The sequence below is a fragment of the Monodelphis domestica genome, chromosome 4 (genome assembly GCF_027887165.1).
Source record: "Monodelphis domestica isolate mMonDom1 chromosome 4, mMonDom1.pri, whole genome shotgun sequence".
Taxonomy (NCBI): Eukaryota; Metazoa; Chordata; class Mammalia; order Didelphimorphia; family Didelphidae; genus Monodelphis; species Monodelphis domestica.
Window position 1 is genome coordinate 440039504 of NC_077230.1, and position 26296 is coordinate 440065799.

The window sequence follows — 26296 nt, forward strand, 5'->3', positions numbered from 1 at the left end:
CCTCTCTAATTTCTGTCACTATCCTATTCTAATGAGGTGTCAAGAGTCCTTCTTGGGAAAGTTGAAGGATGGGAAGAGTCTTCAGGTGACTTCATGAAGTTCAAGGTATCAGCACCCTTCAGCAGCAGTTGTTGTTCTTTTCTTTCTTTAGATGATGATCTAAAGATATCAGGAATCTTCTCTCTTCAGGGGAAGGTAAATGGAAGCAAGGCTCTGTCACCACAGGTTGGGATGATGAGCTTGGGTCCTAGCTCCTGAATTTGAGGGTTCACAGGGCAAAGACCTATTTCTCAGCTTTTTCTCCCACAGGCTTCTTCTTCTGCTCCAACTGCCACTTCCCCTCTCAGCAACATTTTAAAAGATGGTTCCTCAGTCTCCACTTTCTTTCCACAATATACCCCTCTCACCCACACCAAAGACCATAAAATAATGGGAAGAATACTTCAAATTAAATCCCACAAGAGGAGATAGAGATATTTGTGATTATTTTGAATTAAATATCTATCTCCTCTTGCAGGATTTTTCTAATAATATCTACAAATTCTTATGATTTATGTAGGTTTATTTTGTATCTTACTTCTTTATTAAGGGTATGAATAGTTTCAGCTTGAACTCAATGATTTTTCACCTTTACCATTATATATCCACAGAAGAGATCATTTTTATCACCTCTTTACCCAATCATTTATTCAATTTCTTTTACGTCTCACTGGCATTGTTAGCATTTCTATTTGGACTCAATGGATGATCTTTGAGGAGTACCATACCCTCATAGGTAGCATTTTATTTAGGATTTTTAATGAAATTGTTCTACATTTTTATTTCTCTGTTTTTACTCTTCCTGATTTAGATATCAATACCATATTTGTTTCATGAAAGTAGCATGGTAAAACTCCATTTTTATGAATTATTTAAACTATATACTTTGTATTAGACTTAGTTGATCTTTAAATGTTTATTACAATTGACTAGTGAATCCATCTGACCTGAAGTTTTCTTTTTATTTCCTGTAGGAAGTTCACTTACAAGATGTTCAATTTTTTTATAAAATAGGTTAATTTAAATATTTCATTTCTTCATCTGATATTCTAGGAAGTTTATTTTCGTAAGCATTTTTCAACTTCACTGTTCTACTTAAATTTATTGGCATATACTTTATCAAAACAAAAATCCTTTTTTGGTTTCATCTTCATTTGTTTGCATGTTCAATCTATTCATCTATAATATTAGTAATATACTTTGATTTTCTCTCTTTTTAAAACCATAATAACCATTGATTTATCTATTGTGTTGGATTTTTTAAACAAAAATGCTCTAGATCTATTAATTAATTCTATGGTTCTTTTCCATTCAATTTTTTTATCTCATATTTAAATTTTAGGATTTCTAATTTGGTGTTTAGATGGGAATTTTTAATTAGTTCTTCTCTAGTTTTTTAATTGCATTTCCAATTAATTGATCTGTTTATCTATTTTATTAATATAGCATGAAGAAATACAATTCTCTCTCTAATTACTACTTTTGCTATATCCCATAGATTTTATTATGTTTTCTCACAATTTTCATGCTCTTTAATGAAAGTATCATTTCTATGACTTGTTCTTTAAAGCACTCTTTCTTTAATATTAAGTTATTTAGTCTCTAATAAAGTTTACTCTATGTTTCCATGGTCCTTTATTGTATAATTTTATTGCATTGTAGTCGGAAATGTATGCATTCAACATTTCTGCTTTCTACAATTAAGTATAAAACAATCATGTCCTAATACCTGGTCCATTTTTCTAGAGGTCACTACTACTGCTGAGAAAAGACACTCCTTTCTATTTCCATTAAATTCTCTCCAGATAATCTATTCTATTTAACTCTTCTAAAATTCTCGAATCTCCTTGAATTCCTTATTATTATTTTGTCACATTCATCTAGTTCTGAAAGGAGAAAATTGAAGTTCCTCATTATTATTTGTTTATAATCTATTTCCATCTATAACATTTGGCTTTTCCTTTAAAATTTTTGATGTTATAAATATCAAATATTTAGTTTAACACTGATAATGTCTCATTTTATTTGACATCTTTCAACATAATATAGTTGCCCTTTTATCTCTTTTAATTATATCTATTTTAACTTTAATTTTGACAGAGATCATGATTGCTACCCCTGCTTTTTTATATCAGCTGAGGCACAGTATATTCTACTCCAGCCCTTTAATTTTTTTTTCCTTTGTGTGTCTCTAATATTGAAGTATATTTCTTGAAAAAGTATAGTATTGGATTTGGGTTTTTGATCCATTCTGCTATTTCTTTCTGTTGTATGGATTAATTCATCCCATCCATTATCAAAGTTAAAATTAGTTGTTTATGTCTCTTAATTCTAATTTTCTTTATTGTTTATCTTTCTCTTCCTCTCCTTTGCTGTATTCCTCCTCAAATATCCAATTCCTTCTTTTTGTTACCACTCCAATTTCTGCTTCTTCTTAGAATCCCTACCTAATTGCCTGGAGTTCTAGTTTCCTAGTTCAAAATCAAGCCACTCTTTTCATAAAAGTACTTCCCTTATTCCTTGTCCCTTTCCCCTTACCCCGTATTTCCTACTTCCAATTCTATTCTCACCCTTCCAATTCCTGTCCTTTATTTCCTTTATAAAAATTATCTTCTAAAAATCCCTCTTTCCTTATCTTGAGAGATACTCCCTAATCCACCTAACTTGCCCTCCTAGTTCTTAATATGTATTTGCTTATAGAAATCTTTCCACTGTCTAATCCCCTCATACCCCTTTCCTTTCTACTTATTCACATAGTTGACTTAAATATAACACTGTATCTCCAATTATACTTTGGATCTCTTAATCATATTAAATATGAGCAACTGAGTCCTATACAATCTATCATTTATTAAATATCTAGCTGGTGGTTTTTATTGCTAAAAATCATTCTGGAATCTGGGGAAAAAACTTAGATGAACAAGATTAATATTGCCTTTAAATTGAACTAACAATATAGCCAGTAAAATGTTATTTCCTTGACTCTGTTGTCCTTAAATGAAAAATTCTAATAAATTTTTTCTTCATCTTATTATATCCTTACAATTAATTATCAAGAATTCTCTTATGAGATAATAAAATTTTCTCAATTGTCATTAAGATTTTCATATGGATAGCATAATTAATTTAATTTAATTTCTCAGCAGGATTTGTTTGATTGTGGAGGAAAAATGAGTTGAAAATGAAGACTTCCTCATATTCCTAATATATTTGTGATTTCATCTCAGTATAAATTCATTTATAACCATCAACTCACAAATACTAAAACACAAACTGACAAGAACAGCCCAAAATAAATCTTAATGTGAGTTTTTTTTTCCCTTAATGGAACAACTAGCTTGAAAAACACTGAGAAAGAGCTACCATTTATGCTTTATTTCTAAATGAAAGGGTTTTTGTCATAAATATTCTTATAGTACCTTTTATCTGCTTATTCCATAGACTGTATATAATGGGGTTCAGAAAGGGTGGAATTACAGTATAAAATAAAGAAAGAATTATATCCTTAAGAGACCTAGAATCTGAAGGTGGTTGGAAATATACGCAAGTGCCTGAAATGAAAAATAAAGAAACCACACTGATGTGGGGGATGCAGGTCGAGAAGGCTTTTTTCTGGTCTTCTTTCACTGGAAACTTGAGCACGGTGGAAAATATACGAACATAAGATGCAGTGATGAAAGCATAGCAACCAATTCCAACCACCAGTGCAGAAGCAAGTAAGGATAGTTTATTGCTAAAAGTGTCTGAACAAGAGATGTTGAGGAGAGAAAGGATGTCACAGATGAACTGATGAACCACGTTGGACTGGCAGAATGACAAGCAAAACATGTAACCAGTGTGGAAAGCTGCATACATGAGGCCAGTCAACAAGCAGGTTAAGGTCATCTGCATGCAGACTTGGGGACTCATGATCACTGGGTAGTGGAGAGGGTGGCAGATGGCCACATAATGGTCACGAGCCATGATGGTGAGCAAAGTTAACTCTACATATGCCAAGAAAATCACTAGGAATACCTGAGCTGCACAGCCTGAAACTGAAATAATCCTGTTGTTCACCAGGGAGTTAACAGATGCTTGTGGAACAGTTATTGAGAGGTAGCAGATATCCACAATGGACAGATTCCTCAGGAAAAAGTACATGGGCGTGTGGAGTCTCCTGTCAAAGGTGGTGATGATGACAATGAGGAGATTCCCCATCAGACCTGAAGAATAAATGAGAAACAAAAGGAAAGAATAGAAGATCTGGAACTCTTGGATGTCAGAAAACCCCATGAGCAGAAATTCAGTCACAGTTGTATAATTGGATTTTTAAAATTTGTTTATATAGAGAGTACCCTAGGTAGTGTAAGGAGAAATCAGTCAGTCCACCGATCAGCAGTTATTAAGGACATGCTACTTGCAAAGTCTAGAAGACATTATTTTACTTTTATCCTTGAGATTTTGGCAATCAGAATTACCTATGCTATGTTTTGATTGTTTGCCCTTGAATAAGATCAATTACATCTCAAGGAAATGCAGACCTGAACTGGTAAAGGAAGTTTCTATTCCTGAGAATTCAATCTATTAAACCTGTAAGTAAAGTAATCTTACTAAGAACCTTATAGTGCTTTCCTTTTATCTTGTTTTGATTGCTATAGAGTGAATAATAATTGCAGATAATTTGACCTGGGTCAGAAGCCACCAATGAAAATAATTAATTTTTAAAAATTTTTTAATCTTTCATTAATTTTCTTAGCATCTCCCCATATTCCTTTCATGACCATTTCATCTTTTTTTTGAATAGGTAAGAACAATATGGAAGAGAAAGTCAGAAACTTATTAAGACTTTGTTTCCAATATTCTCTTGCTGGTAGTGGAGAGCTGACTAAACCTTTTCCTCCTCCCACTATCCTCTACACATGTTCCAAATTATTGAAAGAAAAAATTAGAAGTAAAAGGTTGTCATATATTCAATAGCATTTTCCCAAGCCAGGGGCAAGAGGATGATGAAGGCTGCAGCCCCAGCCTGATATTCTCTCTGCTCCTCTGAATACTATTACTTCATCCAATTTGAATGATAGCTGGTTATCAGCCCTTCCAAGCTTATCAGCTAAATTTTCTTCCATTAATAGCCATAATGATATCATCATGAGTGGATATCATGCTCAGCTCCACCCTTGACTGGGGGGATACTGACCTGGAACCCCATTCCCCAATTTCAAATGTGCATCAAAGCCTCTTTCAAATTTAAAGAACCAAGCTTTTCAGACAGTCTAAGCTGATGCTTCTTGGTCACTAATTCTCCAGTATACCTCTATGAAAGGGAAGCAAGCTGACTGTGACACAGGAGAGATGGTTCAACACATCTAGATATAGATATGAAAATACATTTAGATATAGATATCAATTTTAAAAAATTATTGTTTTAACTTTGTCCCACTTTCTTCCTCCTCTGTCATCCTTGGAGGTGACAGAAGCAAAATCAATTATTTTTTTAATAGTTATGCAAAAAAAGTTTCCATATTAGTGAGAAGATATATAAATAGAGAAAGAGAGAGAGAAAGAGACAGAGAGAAAGAAAGAAAGAAAGAAAGAAAGAAAGAAAGAAAGAAAGAAAGAAAGAAAGAAAGAAAGAAAGAAAGAAAGAAAGAAAGAAAGAAAGAAGAAAAGAAAGAAGGAAAGAAAGAAGGAAAGAAAGAAAGAAAGAAAGAAAGAAAGAAAGAAAGAAAGAAAGAAAGAAAGAAAGAAAGAAAGAAAGAAAGAAAGAAAGAAAGAAAAGGAAAAGAGGAGAAAAAGCAAAGAAATTATATCATTCAAAATTACTGTATCGTAATTTGGACACAACTACAGGGCACCATGTTGTTAAATTATTTAACCTGAGTTTCTCAGAAATTCTATTATTGAATTCCTCTGGCATGGCAAAGAATTCAATAATTTCTCTAGCTGAGGCTGCATCACCAGACCATTATAAAAATTACATTGTTCAATGGACCTCATAATTCTATTCTGCTTGTTTGGGAAGTAATCCTCCCACTCTCATCCATCCCTATTATATTCATAGATTTGGTGAAATAGCTTGTTTAATGTGAGAGTCCCAATGGAGAAACTTCACCTTTGTAGAAATTCCCTGAATTGCCTTTTGGACAGTGTCTCTGAAGTCCAGGAAAATACAGAGAGCCAGAGAGCCATAGTACTGAGGTAATTGTTTCTGGATTGGGAAGGACATGTTGCCAAATTAAGGACAAATTGCCTTTTAGAAGAACTGGGTTTGGAATTCTAGAGATATTAATTATTGTTTATATCTGTAAGTATATTTTATAACTTAGGTAATCATTATCTTTGCTCACTCCTTCCAAAGAAAAAAAACCCTATTCAATCATAATTCAAAAGCTTCCAAATGAGAAATTCAAAAGTCTTGGCCAGTTTGACTCATTAGCTCTGCTGGCACAAATTCACAAAGACTCAAGAATTAGGTCTGGCTGACATAAAGATTAGGGAATGTATTGTAAAATGTTTTCAAGTGTATTTTACTTTTTACATGACATTTTTACCTTCAAATGAAAAACATTACTAAGGAAATCCACCAATAAAGTAATGATATCTGATAGATAATATAACATTGTAAACACACAATCCCCATTGCAATAACTTTTATGAAGAAAATTTTATATCCAAGAATATTTGGTTTGTGTGGTCATTTAGGCTTATCTTTGTTTATATCCATTATTTGATCTAAAAGCGAAATAATATTTTATTGTATTAACATAACAGCTTATTCAGGTACTCTTCTCCATTTTTATTAGGACAGAAATGTTTCTATGAATATTTTAAGTGAAGTATCCCCATGAAGACCAAAGATGAAAAAATTATCCCTGTCTACATTTTTAAGGGACAGACCTAGTTTTTCCTTCCCTCCAGACAGACAAGATGTTTGGGCAGATAACAAAATGCTTTCTGCTTAGTTTGGGTGGCAAGAGACAAAAGAGGAATTTCAGGAATATCAAAGGGCCAGTGAACTAACATTTGGCTAAGTGAAGATAAACACTCCTCGGATAACAGCCCCATCATAAACCTAAGAATTGTTCCCCCCACATTCCTGTGTTTAGGTTTGTTAGATAAGAACTCTTTAATGTATATAATCTGGTCTTTAATGTCAAACCAACACAGTTTTGCATTAGGGAATTCTGCCCCAGCTGGTAGGTTTTCATTTCTCTCTTTTATTAATAAATTACGGTTCTAATAATTGAAATTCTAGGTGTTTTAACTCATTTGTGAAGTGTTCCACTTCAGTTGGAGGCCCCAGCGAAATCTCAACCTGCGGGACCAGGAGGTAAGGACTTCGGAGATGGCTGCTGTGAGAGTGTGTGTGTTTGTATTGTATGCCTGTGTGGGGTCAGGTCTCTGGGTCTGCGGCTTATGGCTGAACAGCGTGGGTTGTAACCCAATTTATACTTGGGCAGCTTTTGCTATGCTGGGGCCTGTGAAGGAGACTTGAACCCTTATCCCCTTCTGGGGTGTTTCTGAGTGCAGACTTGGTGATTATGAAGTTCCCAACTCCTGTGAGCAACTGGGTCAGAAATCCAAGGAAGTGAATGGTGTCCTCTCTGAAGCCTGCCCCTGGTTCTGGTATTTGAGATTTTGACCAAAATTTAGGCTGGTTTTTGGAACCATCTGTTCTGTTCCATTCTGTTCTATTCTGCTTTGATAAGTTAGCTCTCTTTCTCTAGAATTCTATTTTGTTTTGCCCCATGGCCTGTTTTACTCCAGGAGTCTGCCTGCTAAAAGGTTCGGTCTTCAAGTTCTGTTTGGACCTCAAGCTACTCTAGGAGTCTGCCTGCTTGAAGGTTTGGTTCTGAAGTTCTGTTTGGGTTCTAGAGTCCTGTTGGCCATGGAGTTTTGTTCTGTTCTGTAAATCCAGATTCAGTAGAAGCTGTTGGGTTGCTGGACGCAGCTTAGTCCCACAGTCAGGTCACTAAAGAGACGTCTTTCATTGACTTTGGGGAACCTTTGGGTTCAAAGGTATATGGATGTGTGAGAGAGTGTGTCCTAGAGGTCTCTGTTGAGACTTTGTTGTTTTTGTGTGGCTAAATGAAACAAAGAAATAGGCAAAAAGAGTTTAAGATGCAGAGGGGAATTTCTTTTATAGTGGCTGTTCCCTGCTCCCTCCAACTGCATCCCAACAGGGCAGACTATTGGGGAAGGGCTGGGCTGTGTCCCACAGCAGACTTCTAAGCAGGGGAGAGAGTCTGAATAAGAGGGGATTTATAAGTCCCTTCCTTGAGAAAACCAGCCATCCTCAGGGAAGCTCACCTCCAACCCAATTGGGAGAAGATAGTTTTATCCAGACACTAGAAGAGCATTTTGTTAGAAATCAGTCAAAGAGAGTCAGTTTTTGATAGATCAGTTCAGAGAAATCTAGGGAACAAGAACATCAGCTCAGCCAATCAGATGACTTAGCTCATTGTAGCTTCCCCAGGTATGCTGAAACTGTTTTAATGAATTTTCTCCGTGAAAATATTTTTTTCTTAAGAATGGATGGAAAAACACCTATTTTTCCCCCTCAAAGCATGCTTGTCACAGAATTGTATGTTACTGTTTATCTTTGTAACAGTCTCATCTCTATGTAAAAAGGGGGGGAGTAGAAGCTTGAATTTTCCACTGTCAAATATCCTCAGCAGAGGACAAAAGCAAATACCTGTTCAATTATATTTCCCTCTTTCTTCTTTTGGATGAGCCCCCAAAGGAGTGAAAGAGAGAAATTCAGAGCAGAAAAGGGAGACTCTTACTCCACAGTTAGCAATTTTCACTTAAAACTAATTCTCAACTTGGGAGTATTGGGTAATGATTTTGAGATGGTACAAATGTAATGTAATGTGGTTACTGTTTGTCAGTTAAATGTGAAATGTTAGCCAGATCTTATTAAGCACAAAAACTCATGGTTAGAGGTTTGTTTTGTTAAACCTTGCAATGCATAATGGTTTCAGTGAATTTGAGAATTGTCTAAATGTGACTGATAGCCAGCCTGACACAGAGAGAAATGTTTTATTCTACAAGGACAGAAATTGTACTGGTTAATTTATAGATGTAAAAGTCATTCAGAAAAAAATGTTATGTTGTTGAGAAGAATTTATTCTAGAATTTAAAATTGGGAATCTTTCAAATCAGATTTATTTTAATGCATGTGCTGTCTGAACTAGCAGCAAGAAATCATGTGACACACAACAAGTTTTAAAAGTGGTTAATCTGTACATGGGATTTAATAATGTAAGTGTTAAGAATTTTGGTATTTTGCAAAAGAGAATTTATAAAAGGTGTTGTCTTTGACTCAGGTTATATAAATTATTTTTTTTTAATATGCACAATGTACAGAAAGGAATTTGTGATCTAGAGATGAGCATGTATTCAGATACAAATTCCTGGAAAGTAATGAAGTTAATACAAATTATGTGTGCATTCATACTATGGAGAGAATTAAGTTTTACACCTAAATAGGTTAGGGGCATATGATATGCAAACTGTATGTCCTTAACAAGACAAACTTGACCAGCCCTGAAATCAAGAAGGGCTTGTCATGAGGATTAAATACAATTCAGTACAGTACCTTTCCTCTACATATAATAATGGCAAAGAGGAGGAGCCAGAAGAAATAAGAGTAAGGGATAGAGTTACTAGTTGATACTATGAATTCTAGTGTGAAATAGACACAACAAATTATAAATTGGAATAATGTTGATGGACTTTAATTAGGAATGTGGCAATGTTTTGAGCTAAAAGAAAATTAAACAGGAGGTTCTATTCTACTTTAGACAGGTTTGAGGAGTACAGGTAAATGCTTTGCACTTCAGTTTGGTTTCACTGAAACATTTATTTTAATCAGACTTAATCAGAGTTATTTGGAAGTGTGGAGTTCAAACTGAAAACCACTGAGAATAAATTATTATGAAAAGGGTTTGATATATTCAAACTTTTAAATTATAGTGAGTTCACTGGTTAAAGAAGAATGGGACAAGGTTGCTAAGTAATAAAATCTAAATCAAGCCAATGTTAAGATTAAGTTTCTCTGTCAAGGAATATTATACTTTATGAGGTTTATTTAAGATTAAGAGTTTAAGAAACTACAAGTAAGAAAGCACGTGTCTAGGTGGGCCAACAGGCCCATTCAACCTCACTTACATCATAAGATACCCCTCTGCTTGCCAGCTGAAACAGGAAAGAGAGCCAGCCATAGGCAGAGACTCTTTAAATAATGATTTGCACTCGGCCCAGGTGAGAATTAAGTGCATTAACAAAGAATCCTGGGAAGTAGAGCAAGGACTTCTGGGGGTTGGAGTCCTAGGTTCAAATCTCCATTTTTTACATTTCTCCGTTTGATCCTCTGGGAAAAAGGGTTTTTCCCAAAGGATCATGAAAGCATAATCAACATAAAGATTACAATAACTTGAGGATAAGAGGGAAAAAAGAACAAAAGCAATAATTGCTGAATGCATTGACAAAAAGCCAGTTAGGGGGCAGTCCCCTTTGGCATGAAAGTATACATACAAATAAATGTTCAATCAACTACATCCAAAGTTCAATTCTTGATCTTCCTTTGCAGCTCATGGTCTGGAGGCTTCTTCATGGAGACTTCTCCAACAGTTCAGTTTCTGGATTCAGAGAGGTTGCATCTTTCTTTACCTAAAATTCTTCACAAAAGGAATTTAAACTTTGCAATTTAAATAATGACATTTTTACATTTCCCCATGTTGTGGGTGATTGAAAAACACAGGATCACTTAGGGATACATGGCTGAGTTATTAGGTATATGAATCAATTGCTAAGAGAAATTAAAAAAAAACATCAGAAAAATCCAAATAAAAAAGAAAATGTTCTGGATGAAAATATAGACTATCAAAGTCTTATGTGTAAAAATTCTAAGTAAAAGAAAAATAAATCTATAAAACAGGTCCTTGAATCAGGACCCAATTAAAATGATCTAAGCAATGATGCATTTACCCAGTCAGTAGCCAGGAATACAGAAAGGTACCACACTATAAAAGACAGAAAAAAAGGGACCAGATTATAGAAGCCAAGTAGGAGCCAAGGTTTGGGAGACTCATCTGTAAGTATTTTCAGAGTGAATGTGGACACAAGGAAAGCCTATGTTGTAACAATGTTAAACATAGTAACCTCGCGTCTTCACACAAGGTTCAAGACCTTTGCATTGGCTTAGAAGTACATCAGTCCATCCTGGATTAACTTTTCTTTGGCCCTATGTAATGGCTCTTTTGTGTATATCTTGTCTTGGAATCAGACAGAATTATTAAGTAAAGTCCCATAATATTTTTTTTAATAATTAGTGGCGTAATTTTTATAGTCTCAAGCTTTTGGGGCATGCATTGACAAATGTATCTTAAACTTATAGTTCTGCAAAATCAAAAAGTTAAAGAAAAATCTTAATACTTGTAACATGTGCTTCAAATATAAAAAAGAGAGAAAAATAAAAAAAATGAAATAGTGTATTGCAAATGCAAGAAAATATAATGAAAGAGTTTTAAAAAATCAAAAATGTAGCTTATAATCATTGATACACTGTGTCAGGTAAGAAATGTAGAATACAAGGCTTTCTCACCGAAAATGAGATGCATTTCCTCTTCATATCTGGCCATAATCCACTGTGAGTATGAGCAAATGAATTGAGAAGTAGTACAAATATGTAGTTATCAACATCCCCAAAATTCTCAATAGCCCAATTAATCACAATAGCAAACACTATCATATTTCACATAAGTTTCTGCATGACATTTTAAAAAAACCTATGAATTGATGGATATTTGTCACAATTTTTACAAATGTAGCAATCTTTCAACCTCAGTGAATATATTTTTTAAGCAAAGTAAAACTCATTTTGGGGTTTAGAACATCATCAAGAAATCTAGAGATCATTCTGATGGAAGTAAAGTAGTGAGTTAAAGAGTATAAATGAGAGGTGCTCCTTTTTTGGAGACTTTTTAGGGGTACAAAGGCCCTGAGATTAACTGCCCCAACTTCCATTCACACACTTAGAAATGTGGGAAGGTTGGGGGTTATATAATATATTTCACTTCAGCTACTAGAATGGGCCTTACACCTCGTGTTAGGGGCAGGCAAAAATGACCAGAGATTGTTAAGAAAAAATTCTAAAAATCATGTCTAGAAAACCCTTAAAATCAGTTGAGATAATTAGCACATTAAATTTCCCAAAGGTTGTTATACAATTGTAACCAGTTCTGATGAAGTCCATCTATCCTCTATGTGACAATTTACAAAGTCAAAAAATAGAAAAGCTGTTTTTTATATGGGCTTACTCAATGTTTGTTCATTCAGTATGCTTATAGGGGAAAAGCAAGATAATTTAACATCAGTCAAAACTCAGTACATTAAAAATTATCTAGTGTAATAATAGAATAGTATTGAATGCAATAATATATGAATTTAAAATCACAAAGTTAAATCTTAAACAAAGCAAACAGTAAAATGCAATAGAATACAGAGTTTTGTATAAACCATTGGAGTCTGAAATGCTTTAAAAATATATCCTCCAGTCTCTTTAAAATTCTTTGGGTGTTTATCCATTTAGATGCCTATTGTTGGAAGGCAGAGTGATAAAGGGTAGGCAATGGGGTTCAAATGACCCGCTCAGGGCCACACCGCCAGCAAGTGTCTGAGGCCATATTCCAACCCAGGACCTCTCTAGGCCTGGCTCTCAGTTCACTGAGCCACAGAGTTTCTCCCCATAGTTAGATAAATGGTTGTAGGGAGCTGATTTTTTTCCCTGACACACAGGTGAAGTCAATAAAAGGATCAATGCAATTAAAAGATATCCTTGTAAAATAGCCATGCTTTTAAGTTCCTGTTTGGAAAAAACCTTTCTTCTTCCCCTTTTTCTCTCCCCTCCTATGATACTCCCAGTCAACATGGAGGCTTAGCCTACGGAAAAATTACCCCATTTGTTACCAGCTGGTTTTTGATCCTGAAGAAATTGGGTGTGCTACCAAGAGGCCGGGAGTGGGGGGCAGCAATTGCTGAGGCCAGGCAAGCGGTAAACAGGTCTGGAGAGGAGGCAGGAACGCAGGCAGGGAGGAAGGAAATCAGGCAGGGAAAGGCCGGGCTGGGAGCCAGTGACCTAACTAATGGATGGAACAAGCAGCAGCATTGCGAGGGCAAAAAACCTTGGCCAGAGAAACGTGGCTTAAAAAAAAAATCTAGGCAGTAGCTATGAAAAGCTGAACTTAGTAGAGAAAAGAATCAGAAGATTGAGATATTTCATTTTCCAAACTGTGATATTAAAATCACTTTAAAAGACTGTTATGATATTAATTTAAGTTCGCCAAGGAATTCACTTATGAAGTTCCTAAATAAAACACTCAAGTCAGAATGGAGTTTTATGGTGGTTTAATTACAAAGGGTGTAAGAAAGAAGGAGAGGGAGAGAAGGAAAGAAGGGGAAAAGGAAACGGGTTAACACAACCTTCTGGCAGAGCCAGAGGGAGTTTAGGCCTGGAAGGCCAAGGTACAGAAGAGAATCATTCCTTGACTCACGTGACCGATGTGAAGGGAAGCTGTCTGCAGGCCTCCTCCCTGCTCCAGCTCCTCGCACGAACTGGCGCCTTGCCCTGTACCCAGTAAGTGAGCGAATTCCAGAGGCTGCTCTCTACCTCACTTCCTGTGCCTTACACGTGCCAATGGTGGCTCAAGCTTGGCTTAGGACAACCCAGGTGGGCAGTCAGTTATTTCTGATTTGCCATTGCCTAGCACATGCCTGTGTAGCGTGGGTGTGCAAAATTTTGGGTGCTAGACCAAGCAAGATGGAGATTTAAAAATCAATCCCCCTGATGATGATTGGGGGACTAGTCTCCCCAATTGATTACTAAACATAAGCATCCTACACCCCCAAAACTTCTTACTGCAAGTGCAATAAACAGTATTGTGTACGTCATCTCAGCTCCCATGTCTCCTGCCTTTGGATTTCTGGTGGACAAGATGGGCAGGAACATCTTGTGGGTTCTCTTTGTGGTGGTGGCCACGCTGACTTCCCACGCCATGCTGGCCTTCACCTTCTGGAATCCATGGATCACCATGTGTCTGCTCAGTGTCTCCTTCTCGCCTCTGGCCTGTGCGCTGTGGCCAATGGTGGCGTTTATCATTCCGGAACACTGGGGACTGCGTATGGCTTCATGCAGTCCATCCAGAACCTGGGCCTAGCCATTATGGCCATTGTTGCTGGTGAAATCTTGGATCACTGGGGCTATTTGTATCTGAAGATATTCTTCATCGCCTGCGTTTCTGTATCCCTTTGTGGTTGCCAGACTTTTAAGATTAAGTTTCTCTGTCAAGGAGTATTATATTCTATGAGGTATATTTAAGATTAAGAGTTTAAGAAAATACAAGTACGAAAGCACGTGTCTAGGTGGGCTGAGAGGCCCATTTAACCTCACCTACATCATGAGAGACCCCCCTACTTGCCAGCGGGAACAGGAAACAGAGTCAGCCGTAGGCAGAGACTCTTTAAATAATACTTTCTAGGCCCAGGTGAGAATACAGTGCGGTTACAAAGCATCCTAGAAAGTGGAGTAAGGACTTTTGGGGGTTGAAGTGCTAGGTTCAAATCTCCATTTTTACACCAGGCAGCCTTAGGATAAATTGCTCAGAAGCTATTAACCGCTTCATTTCACACAGGGAGGAGAAAGATGTGCTTATAATTTTTCCACACTGATACTTAGTGACTGAAATAGGGACCTCAAAAGGTTGACAATCACTGTGTGATAGAACTTAAAGATGAGTATATTTTTATTGTTTATTTTGGAGGTTTTTAAGGTACTCAAGCAAGCAAATATTGCCAGCCCTGTCTGACCAAAAAGTTTGTTTGAAGCTGTGGAATCTTAATGCAAACATTCCATGTCCAGAGTGAGTTGAGTGATATGTATTTGATAAGTTATATCACACGAGTTTTAGGGATGTGTTGGTTGATATTTTGATTACATTTTTGATCTGTATAAATATATTTGTGGCAAACAGCAGCCAAAGAGTGGGTAGGATGTTAAAAATGGCATGTATGTGAAAAATGCTTGCTCAGAATTTTACAATTGTTATGTGAGTTGCTGCTAAAATATATGTTTTAAGTATTGTTTGGATGTGAACAAAAGCTCATTGTAAACATGTGCCAAAGATTTTGTTCAATACTAAGTGGTTACCTCAGTTTACCAATTTGTACTATGAATTGAAATTTATAATGGATGAGCACTTTGCTAAAGATAGTGTTTCAATGATGTAATCCTTTAAATCAGAATTCATTTGGGTTACTAATTAGCAATTTAAATGATCCCACTAGTATGTTTGTTTGACTTAAGTTAGTCAGAGAAAGTGGGATGGTGTGTTGGATTTGAATTTGGAAGAAAGGGACTTTGACCTGAAATCCATAAAGCTTTAGTATATGGATTTGTAAAGGAAGAATGGAAGTTGTGTTCTGCTTTTCAAGCAGAGAGTTTTGAAGAAAGAAAGAGAGAGAGAGAGAGAGAGAGAGAGAGAGAGAGAGAGAGAGAGAGAGAGACAGACAGAGAGACAGAGGGAGAGGGAGAGAGAAGGTGAAAGAAAACAGATAGATGTTCTTCTCTTATGACTGTATCCCTGACCTAGGGATAATCTCTAAAATTAGTGTATATATTGTAGGAAAATCACACATGATTCTTTAATTTCTCTGGACAATTGCCCTGAAGTGATTTCTGTATGGCCTTGTCTTAGTCTTTTAGAGGGCTTAGGTCCAAGAGATGACACAGCTCTGATTTATATTACTATGGAGCTAATCAATTCAGCACTCATGTTCTTTATCCCAAGTTTTGTGGCTAACCTATGATGTGTAAATTATTGCCAAAATACATGAGAAAAATTGAGTGATCAGTCTTGTAGGAATATAAAAGGCTTGTTTGGGCGTATGGAGATTTGTTTCTGGAATGCTGATAAGCAGAATTTCTCTCAGCTGAAATGGGTGAGACTTGTCTTTTAAAGCAAATGAAGGCTTCCGGGATTTAATGGTGACAAAGTACACAAAGGACAGAGAATGTCCCGGAATGGTTACAGAGGCGTGTTCTGGGCTCACCTAGGAATGGACCTTTTCTGACCATCTAGGCTATTAATTACCTGCATGTGAAGCCACTCACTGTGTCCTTTGGGACCTGAGGAAATATTTTCCTTGGTGACGATATCCCATGATGAGCACATAATGCAAATTGTGGAATTAAAGTTTCCATTTCCTCAAATAACCCTAATAATTGAAAATTCTTAAATTGTTAGGAACATACTTTGAGAAGTAGGTGAAGTTTATTCCTAGATGGCTTGTATTTTCAGCCTTTATTTTCCACAGTTGAAGTTCGGATCTTGAGCTTGGAAATATAGCTTAAAGCTTTCTTGAATTTCCCCCAGAATCTGGACTAAAGAAATACATCTATAAAATATTGTTACTCAAGTGTTTATAGATGTTTATAGTTAATGTGTGCTTTGCAAAAGGATATTCTTTAATAGAGACATCACATACCAGCTCTGCAAACAACTCAGGAATCCGATTCCCTAAAGGGATCTATTCCTATCAGAAGATGATTTCTGAAGATGAAGTCTGTTGGCTAAGATACCCAAATTCAAATGTGGAATGCCAATTACTGTTGTACTAATTTTCTGTTTCTATCTGGTGTTCTAGTGTTTGCCTCAGTTCTTGTTGCTACACTTATCTTAGGGGCTGACTCTCCCCCTTGTGACCTGTCTGCCAATTGGTGGAAGCAATGCCTGGACACCCTTCAGATCTCCAAGCAGGTCTCCACTGACCTGGGAGCCCGACATTCACTGAGAACACACCCCTAAAGACTCTGTGTCTGCAGCCTTTCCCTCCCTGTTCAAGTTTTGGCTACTCTCCTGTAGGATATGTATTCATCTGCATTTGTAACCTCAGCAACCACTCTAGCCTGGAGCCCTGGACATTGCCTATAGCCAATCCCTCTCTCCTGGCCAGATGCAGGGATAGCTCTATCCCCACTCTCAGCTCTGAAGAATCTACAGAATACTGAGAGCATCGTCCTTCCCCACTTAGATATTTGCAGAGGGGAGGGGATAGGCTTTCAGGGGGCACTGAACCAGGAGGGGTTCCTCAGTGCTGGTGCAAAGATATCCCGAGTGGGACTGTGATTCTGGCCCTCCTGGAGGCTGTGTGGTTCCCCTGCGGATGGCTGGGCCTGCCAGATGGCAGGACTCACTTACCAGAAGCAGTGGGGAGTCATCTAGAAAAAAAGAATACAGGACACCACACATAGGGGAGGCACAAAACTGAGTGAGATGCTGGACAGAGGCTTTTTCTTTCATAATACGCACCAAATCTGCAAAGACGTCACTTAAAGATGTGAAACATCTGCGTGGGTTAATAAAAAGGGAGGACCAAAGGAACCAGGGGGCACCAGGTTAGGAGGGCTGGAGCCAGAGTGATTTTTAAATCTCCTCCATCTTGCTGGGTCTAGCACCCCAAAACTGTGCACACCCACTACATGGGCAGGTGCTAGTCAGTGACAAATCAGAAATAACTGACTGCCCACCTGGGCTGTCCTAAGCCAAGCTGGAGCCACCATTGGCCCTTGTGAGGCACAGGAAGTGAGGTAGGGAGCAGCCTCTGGAGTTCTCTCACTTCCTGTGGACAGGGAGAGGCGCCAGTTCATTCTAGGAGCTCGAGCAGGGACTGGGGATTGAAGTCCAGGGTTCAAATCTCCATTTTTACACCAGGACAACAGTGGGAGGTAGACTTTACAGAAATCAAGCCAGGGACAAATGGGTCCAGGTGTCTTTTAGTCCTGGTAGACATCTTTTCAGGTTGGGTAGAAGCCTATCCAACAAAACATGAAACTGCCTCAGTGGCAGTGAAGAAATTAATGTCAGAGATCATTCCTAGGTTCGGGCTCCCACTGGGAATGGGGTCAGATAATGGGCCTGCTTTGGTAGCCAGGGGGACTCAGCACTTGGAAGGAGACCCTGACAAAACTGGTCCTAGACTCCGGCGAGAACTGAGCAAGCCTCCTCCCCTTTGCCCTCCTGAGGGCCCGGTGCACCCCACATGTACAAGTATTACCCTTTCAGGTAATTCACCGATGGGTCATCGGTAGGACAAGGGATGGGAAGGAATTCACTAGTGACAGACCAACCCGGGAGGAGGAAACCCCCCAAATCCTTTTTGATTTGTGTGATTTATTTGGGAGTGAATGGACAGAGCCCTCAGACCCTTTCACGCACAGCCCCATCGGGGACTCTGTATCTATCAGAAGACTATGCTTGCCCAGCTAGAGGGCCACCGTCATGCAAATCACAGGGAGTATTTTATTGTGCAGCCTGGGGATGTGGAACTGTTGGCCTGTGGCGGCAGGAGGACCCTGATATGCTACAAAGGGAGCGAGGCAGGGCCTGGGACGTCCCCCTCGATTTCAGGAATCCCCTTTCCCTGACTATTAAAAACCCAGAAATGTTTACTAGGCTGGATGTGGGAGGCCAGGACCCAGGAATAGAATTTACATTACAACGAATAGCTGACAAAATGCAACCCTCACCAGTGGACCTTGATCGGGACAGTGGCAGGACCACTCCTCTTGGTAGGACCCTGCCTGATCAACCATCTTGTGACCTATATCCATCAGCGTCTTCAGGCTATTAAGCTTTCGGCCTTAAGATCACATTATTCTCCTCTGATGAGTCAAGGATTGGACTCCCCCCCAACAGAAAAAGGAGGGAATGAAGTAGCCCCAGAAAGAGCAAAGATGGAAAAATTACCCCGTCCGCATTTTTAGGGGACAGACCTGGTTTTTCCTTCCCTCCAGAAGGACAAGATGTTTGGGCAGATAACAAAATGCTTTATGGGTGGTAGGAGACAAAAGAGGAATTTTAGGGATATCAAAGGGCCAGTGAACTAACATTTGACTAAGTGATGATAAACACTCCTTGGATAACAGCCCCATCGTAAATCTAAGATTTCCCCCCCCCACATTCCTGTGTTAAGGTCTGTTTGTTAGATAAGAACTCTTTAGTGTATATAACCTGGTCTTTAATGTCAAACCACGCAGTTTTCCATTAGGGAATTCTGCCCCAGCTGGTAGATTTTCATTTCTCTCTTTTATTAATAAATTACGGTTCCAATAATTGAAATTCTAGGTGTTTGAACTCATTTGTGAAGTGTCCCATTTCATAAGTCTATGATACCTTCATTTTTGTGATTGATTTCTTTCAAGTATCAGAATCTAGCAAAGTTACACACAATCTAATTTTTTTTTCCTGGAAATTCTAAATTAATCAAGAAAAGGGTTCTTTAGATTAACATCTCCAACTAAGAATTTTTAAAAACGCAGACTTTCCAGTAATAGTTCTTATCATCTTTTACAAAACATAAAATTGCATGAATTGTTAATTATCCATATGTGTGATTCTGGGAAATTCACTTAACTCACAATAACTAAGGAAGATTTTTAAAAAAAAGACAAATTGCAAAGAAGAGTCTGGCTAGCATTAGTAGAAGGAATTTCCTTAAATCGGGATATTCTCAACTAACAAAATAAAAAATCCATCATATTACTATACACATCACTGAAAACTATCATATTTTAATAAGAGGTATCATACTTATTATTTTTCACATACATATTGATAGGTGACATGAAATCTATTTATTTATATCTCTGACTCCAGATCACTATTTATTAATTAAAACATATCTGGAATACTATGTTCTGTTATGGATGCATATATTTGTGTACTAAGGATATGGACTTGTCCAAGTAAATCCAGAGATAAAAAGAATAATAGGAAATATTAAGGCAAAGTTATAGAAAGGTAAACTGAGGAACCTGGTCATTTTTAGATGAATAAGGGAAAAACTCTAGGTCAGACATTTGGTTTTCAGGTATTTGAAGACCTTCATGTGGAACGGCTATTAGGTAACTAGTTAGCTCTCTTAGGGTGGGTTGAAAAGTCTACCTGTAGATAGTCCTTCAATCTCTCAAATTTAACAATGATCTGACTAATCATATACTATATGACACTTCCTTCCATCTTTGGAGTCAAACTGAAATATAAATGTTGGCCAGTAAATTGTATAGAAGGATCTCTCCCTGCAAGCTACATATTGACAGGAAACCACATATAATGTTTCATAGTTTTCCAAGGTCTTTTCATTTAATTTATTAAACATTTCATAATTGTACTTTAATTTCCTTCATGTTGCACTCTAGTGTTAATGACTGTTATGTATCCTACAACCCTATATGATATTGCTGCTTTTTATAAAATATTTGCATTGATTTCCTGTCAATTTCCTTTTTTAAAATTTATTTCATTGCTTAATTTAGAAAATTTTTCCATGGTTGCATGATTCATGTTCTTTGTCTCCCCTCCTCCCTTCTTCCTCCTATAGCCAATCTGCAAATCCATTGAGTTTTACATATGCCATTGATCAAGACCTATTTCCATATTATTGATAGTTCCAGTAGGGTGATCATTTTGAGTCTACATTCCTAATCATATCTCCATCAACCCATATAATAAAGAAGTTGTTTTTCTTCTGGGTTTCTGCTCCCACAGTTCTTTTTCTGAGTGTGGATTGTCTTCTTTCTCATAAGTCCCTCAGAATTTTCCTGGGTAATTACATTGCTGTTAGTAGAGAATTCTATTACAATTGGTTTACAACAGTGTATCCGTCTCTGTAAAATATTCTTCGGTTTCTGTTCCTTTCACTCTGCATCAATTCCAAGAGGTCATTCCAGTTCACACGGAAGTCCCCCAGTTCATTATTTTTTTCACGGAAAAAAAGTTCACACGGAAGTCCCCCAGTTCATTATTATTCCTTTTAGCGCACTAGTACTCCATCACAATAAATAACAAGATTTGTTCAGCCATTCCCCAATTGAAGGGCATCCCCTCATTTTCCAAGTTTTGGCCACCACAAAGAGCGCAGCTATGAATATTCTTGCACGTGTCTTTTTCCTTATTATCTCTTTGGGGTCTCAACCCAGCAGTACTATGGCTGGATAAAAGAGCAAGAAGTATTTTAAAGCCCTTTGAGCATAGTTCCAAATTGCCATCCAGAACTCCACCAGCAATGCATTACTGTCCCAATTTTGACATATCCTCTTCTACCATTATTACTTTCCTTTGCTTTCATGTTAGTCAATCTACTAGGTGTGAGGTGGTACCTCAGAGTTTTGTTTTTTTTAACTCTTATCTTCCCTCTTGGAGTCAATACCATATATTGGCTCCAAGGCAGAAGAGTGGTAAGGGCTATGCAATGGGGGTCAAGTGACTTATCCAGGGTCACACAGCTGGGAAGTGTCTGAGGTTAGATATGAATCTAGGACCTCCTGTCTCTAGGCCTGACTCTCAATCCACTGAGCTACCCAGATTCCCCCACAGAGTTGTTTTCATTTGCATTTCTCTAATAATAAGTGATTTAAAACACTTTGTGTGTGCTTATTGATAGTTTTGACTTCTTTATCTGAAAATGGTCTCTTCATGTCCCTTGCCCATTTATCAATTGGGGAATAGCTTAATTTTTTGCACCATTGATTAAGCTCCTTATATATTTAAGTAATTAGACCTTTGCAAGATGTGTTTGTTATAAAGATTTTCCCCCAATTTGTTGCTTCGCTTCTAATTTTGGTTGCATTTGGTTTTGTTTTTACAAACCCTTCTTCATTTGATGTAATCAAAATTATTCATTTTACATTTTGTGATTTTTTTCTATCTCTTTCTTAATTTTAAAGTCTTTCCTTTCCCAATAATTTGACATGTATACTATTCTGGGTTCACCTAATTTGCTTATAGTTTCCTTCTTCATAAGCAAGCTATTCAGCCATTCTGAGGTTATCTTGGGGTAAGGTGTAAGACATTGATCCAAACCTAATCTCTCCCACACTGTCTTCCATTTTTCTCAGCAGTTTTTATCAAAGTGTGGATTTTGCTGCCAAAAGCTGGGATCCTTGGGCTTATCATAGACTGTCTTGCTGAGGTCACTTACCACAAGTCTATTCCACAGATCCTCCTTTCTGTCTCTTAGCCAGTACCACATTGTTTTGATGACCATTGCTTTATAGTATAGTTTGAGATCTGGGACTGCAAGGCCACCTTCCTTTGCATATTATTTTCATTTTTTCCCTGGATATCCATGATCTTTCATTCTTCCAGATGAACTTTGTTATGTTATTTTCTAATTCAGTAAAAAATATTTTTGGTAGTTCAAAAAGCTTTTATTAGAATTTTTCAGTTAAGGAAAAGAGAGTCAAGGAATAACATTTTCAACAGCTATATTGTTGTTTGACTTAAAGGTAATATTAACCTTATTCATCTAAGTTTTTTTTTCCAGATTCCAAAATAAAAGATAGTTTTTAGCAATAAAAATCATCAGCTTGTTATTTAATACATGATAGATTGTATAGGACAAAGTTGCTCACTTTTAATATGATGATGGAGACCAAGGAGTATCTAGAGATACAGTGATATATTTATGTCAACTATATTAATAAGCCATTAGTTGGGTTAGGAAATGTACCTCTTAATGGGAATTTCCCAAAGGGTCTCAAATCACATTATATTCCTAATATTTCAAAGAATCAAAGTATGGATAATTTGACAATAAAACACCCACATCCAGATAATTCCATGGTAGATACTTCTTCATTTATAGTAAGATATGTTGACCTAAATGCAAGGATTCAACTACAAAACAAATTTGATTTCATGCCATTTATAACCAATATTCTTGATTAATGAACTTCAACAGATTACACATAAGGACATTTTAGTGAAAAAGACACAAAATACTTTCTCTGATCCAACTAGTACCAGTAGGAATTACTTGTTTGTGTGATATGGTAATTATAATCGTATTTTAAATAAAGTAATCCATTTCTTTGGACTATTCTGCTTTTTCAACTAGCCAAGAATGGAGACCTTGATGTTACTCTTTAAGTCTTTTGTCTAATGATTAAACATGTAATTTTTAGGTAACAGGATGGTGAAAAGGCATTGGACCTTGAAGCTCAATACAATCATACCTCACCATTTATTTCATTGAAATAGATCCTACTTTTCTGTTTTCTGTTGATCATTCTATTATTATCTCTTAGGCCAAGGAATAATCAGGTAGCTTTGATTTTTCATTTAGATTTTACTCTGATATTTTGAGATAAAATTGTTGCCACATGGCCCTTTATTTTATTATCATTCCTTGTTTTTAATCATTCTGAAATTAAACACTAAAAGCTTTTCTTTATACAAATTATAACTTTAAAGTTATATGTAATGTTGACATATATTCCATACTGCTTATTAAAAATAAGATTTCTTTTCTAAAAAAAGAAAGGTCAACCCAAAACTGATCTTTAGGGATACCCCTAAAACCTTGAGGTGGAAATGAACTCAGCTTTGCTAAATTGACCAAAATTATAAATGTGGGTTAGAATTGAAAAAAAAAAAGCCTTTGAGTCATATGTGGCAATAATTATATATCATATGCAGTGCAGGCAAAGGCTCTAGACTAGGAAAATTACATTATTTGTAATTTTGATAGGCTCCAAATCATAATAATTCTGCTGATACAATGATAGTAAAGTCAATTCTAAAGAATTTTAACAATTTTGAATAGTCATTCATTTGTAGCCATCAATTCACAAATGCCAAACCACAAACCCACAAAACACGCAAAAATACATCTTCAGCTGAGTGCTTTCCTCAATGGATCAACTAGATTGAAAAACACTGAGAAGGAACTACCATTTATGCTTTATTTCATAAGAAATATGATTCTCTTTATTAATATTCTCATTGCATCTTTTATCTGCTTATTCCGTAGACTATATATAATGGGGTTCAGAAAGGGTGGGATTACAGTATAAAATACAGAAGGAATTATATCCTTAAGAGATTCAGAATCTGAAGGTGGTTGAGAATATACATAAGTGGCTGAAATCACAAATAAAGAAACCACAGTGATGTGGGGGATGCAGGTCGAGAAGGCTTTTTTCTGGTCTTCTTTCACTGGAAACTTGAGCACGGTGGAAAATATACGAACGTAAGATGCAGTGATGAAGGCATAACAGCCAACTCCAACCAGCAGTGCAGAAGCAAGTAGGGATAAATTATTGCTAAATGTGTCTGAGCAAGAGATCCTTAGCAGAGAGGGGATGTCACAGAAGAACTGATGGACCACATTGGAATGGCAGAAGGACAAGCGAAACGTGTAGCCAGTGTGGAAAGCTGCGTATACGAGGCCAGTCAACAAGCAGGTTAAGGTCATCTGCATGCAGACTCGGGGACTCATGATCACTGGGTAGTGCAGAGGGTGGCAGATGGCCACATAACGGTCACGAGCCATGATGGTGAGCAAAGTTACTTCTACATATGCCATGAAAAGCACTAGGAATACCTGAGCTGCACAGCCTGTAACTGAAATAGTCCTGTTGTTCACCAGGGAGTTAACAGATGCCTGGGGAACAGTTATTGAGAGGTAGCAGGCATCCACCATGGCCAGATTCCTCAGGAAAAAGTACATGGGAGTGTGGAGTCTCCTGTCAAAGGTGGTGATGATGACAATGAGGAGATTCCCCATCAGGCCTGCAGAGTAGATGAGAAACAGAAGGAAAGAATACAAGATCTGGAGCTCTCGAACATCAGAAAACCCCATGAGCAGAAACTCAGTCACAGTAGTAAAATTGGACATTTTCAGACTTGTTCATCTAGGAAGTAACCTAGGTAGGACAAGGAGCAATCAGTCAGTCCATCAATTAGCAGTTATTGAGGACATCCTTGAGATTTTTATAGTCAGCATGATCTGTGCTCTGTTTTGATTGTTTGCCCTTGAACAAGTTCAATCACTTCTCAAGGAAAATCTCTAAGACTTAGAGAGGAAATGCAGACATGGACTGTTTAAGGAAGTTTCTCTTCCTGAGAATTCAATCTATTAAATCTATAAGTAAAGTGATCTTACTAGGGACCTTATACTGCTTTTGTTTATCTTGTATTGATTACTTAAGAGTGAATAATTATTGCATATAATTTGTCCTGGGTCAGAAGCCACCAATGAAAATAATTTTTTTTAATCTTTCATGAATTGTCTTTGCATCTCCCCACATTCCTTTCATGACCATTTCATCTTTTTTTTGAATATCTAAGAACAATATGGAAGTGAAAGTCAGAAACTTATTTAGTCTTAGTTTCAAATATTCTCTTGCTGCTAGTGGAGAGCTGACTAAACCTTTTCCTCCTCCCACTATCCTCTACACATGCTCCAAATTAGTGAAAAAAAATTATAAGTAAATGGTTGTCATATATTCAATAGGATTTTCCTCAACCCAGGGGCAGGAGGATGATGAAGGCTGCAGCCCTAGCCTGATATTCTCTCTGCTCCTCTGAATACTCTCACTTCATCTAATTTGAATGATAGCTGGTCATCAGCTCTTTTAATCTTATCAACTATATTGTCTTCCATTAATAGCCATCAAGTAATCATCATGAGTGGATATCATGCTCAGCTCCACCCTTGACTGGGGAGATACTGACCTGGTAACCCCATTCCCTAATCTCAAATGGGCATCAAAGCCTCTTTCAAGTTTAAATAACCAAGCTTTTCAGACAGTCTAAGCTGGCTTTGACACAGGAGATATGGTTCAACAAATCTAGATATAGAAATTAAAATACATTTAGATGTAGATATCAATGTTTTAAAATATTAGTGCTCTAAATTTAATCCCACTTTCTTCTTCCTCTGCCAACCACTGAGGTGAGAGAAACAAAATCAATTATTTTCTGTATGGATATACAAAAAATATTACCATAGTAGTTAGAAGTTATAAATAGAGAAAAAGAAAGAAAGAAAGAAAGAAAGCAAGAAAGAAAAAAGAAAGAAAGAAAGAAAGAAAGAAAGAAAGAAAGAAAGAAAGAAAGAAAGAAAGAAAGAAAGAAAGAAAGAAAGAAAGAAAGAAAGAAAGAAAGAAAGAAAGAAAGAAAGAAAGAAAGAAAGAAAGAAAGAAAGAAAGAAAGAAAGAAAGAAAGAAAGAAAGAAAGAAAGAAAGAAAGAAAGAAAGAAAGAAAGAAAGAAAGAAAGAAAGAAAGAAAGAAAGAAAGAAAGAAAGAAAGAAAGAAAGAAAGAAAGAAAGAAAGAAAGAAAGAAAGAAAGAAAGAAAGAAAGAAAGAAAGAAAGAAAGGAAGAAAGGAAGGAAGGAAGAAAGGAAGGAAGGAAGAAAGAAAGAAAGAAAGAAAGA

The 26296-nt window shown here is 36.8% G+C and overlaps 1 protein-coding gene across 1 annotated transcript; it reads right to left on the minus strand.

Moving 5' to 3' along the window:
* Positions 1 to 23820: 23820 nt before the first annotated feature.
* Positions 23821 to 24756, minus strand: LOC130458906 (olfactory receptor 14C36-like). The gene has a single exon (XM_056825926.1). It carries the CDS (start codon positions 24754 to 24756, stop codon positions 23821 to 23823), a length of 936 nt encoding a protein of 311 aa, XP_056681904.1.
* Positions 24757 to 26296: the final 1540 nt, after the last annotated feature.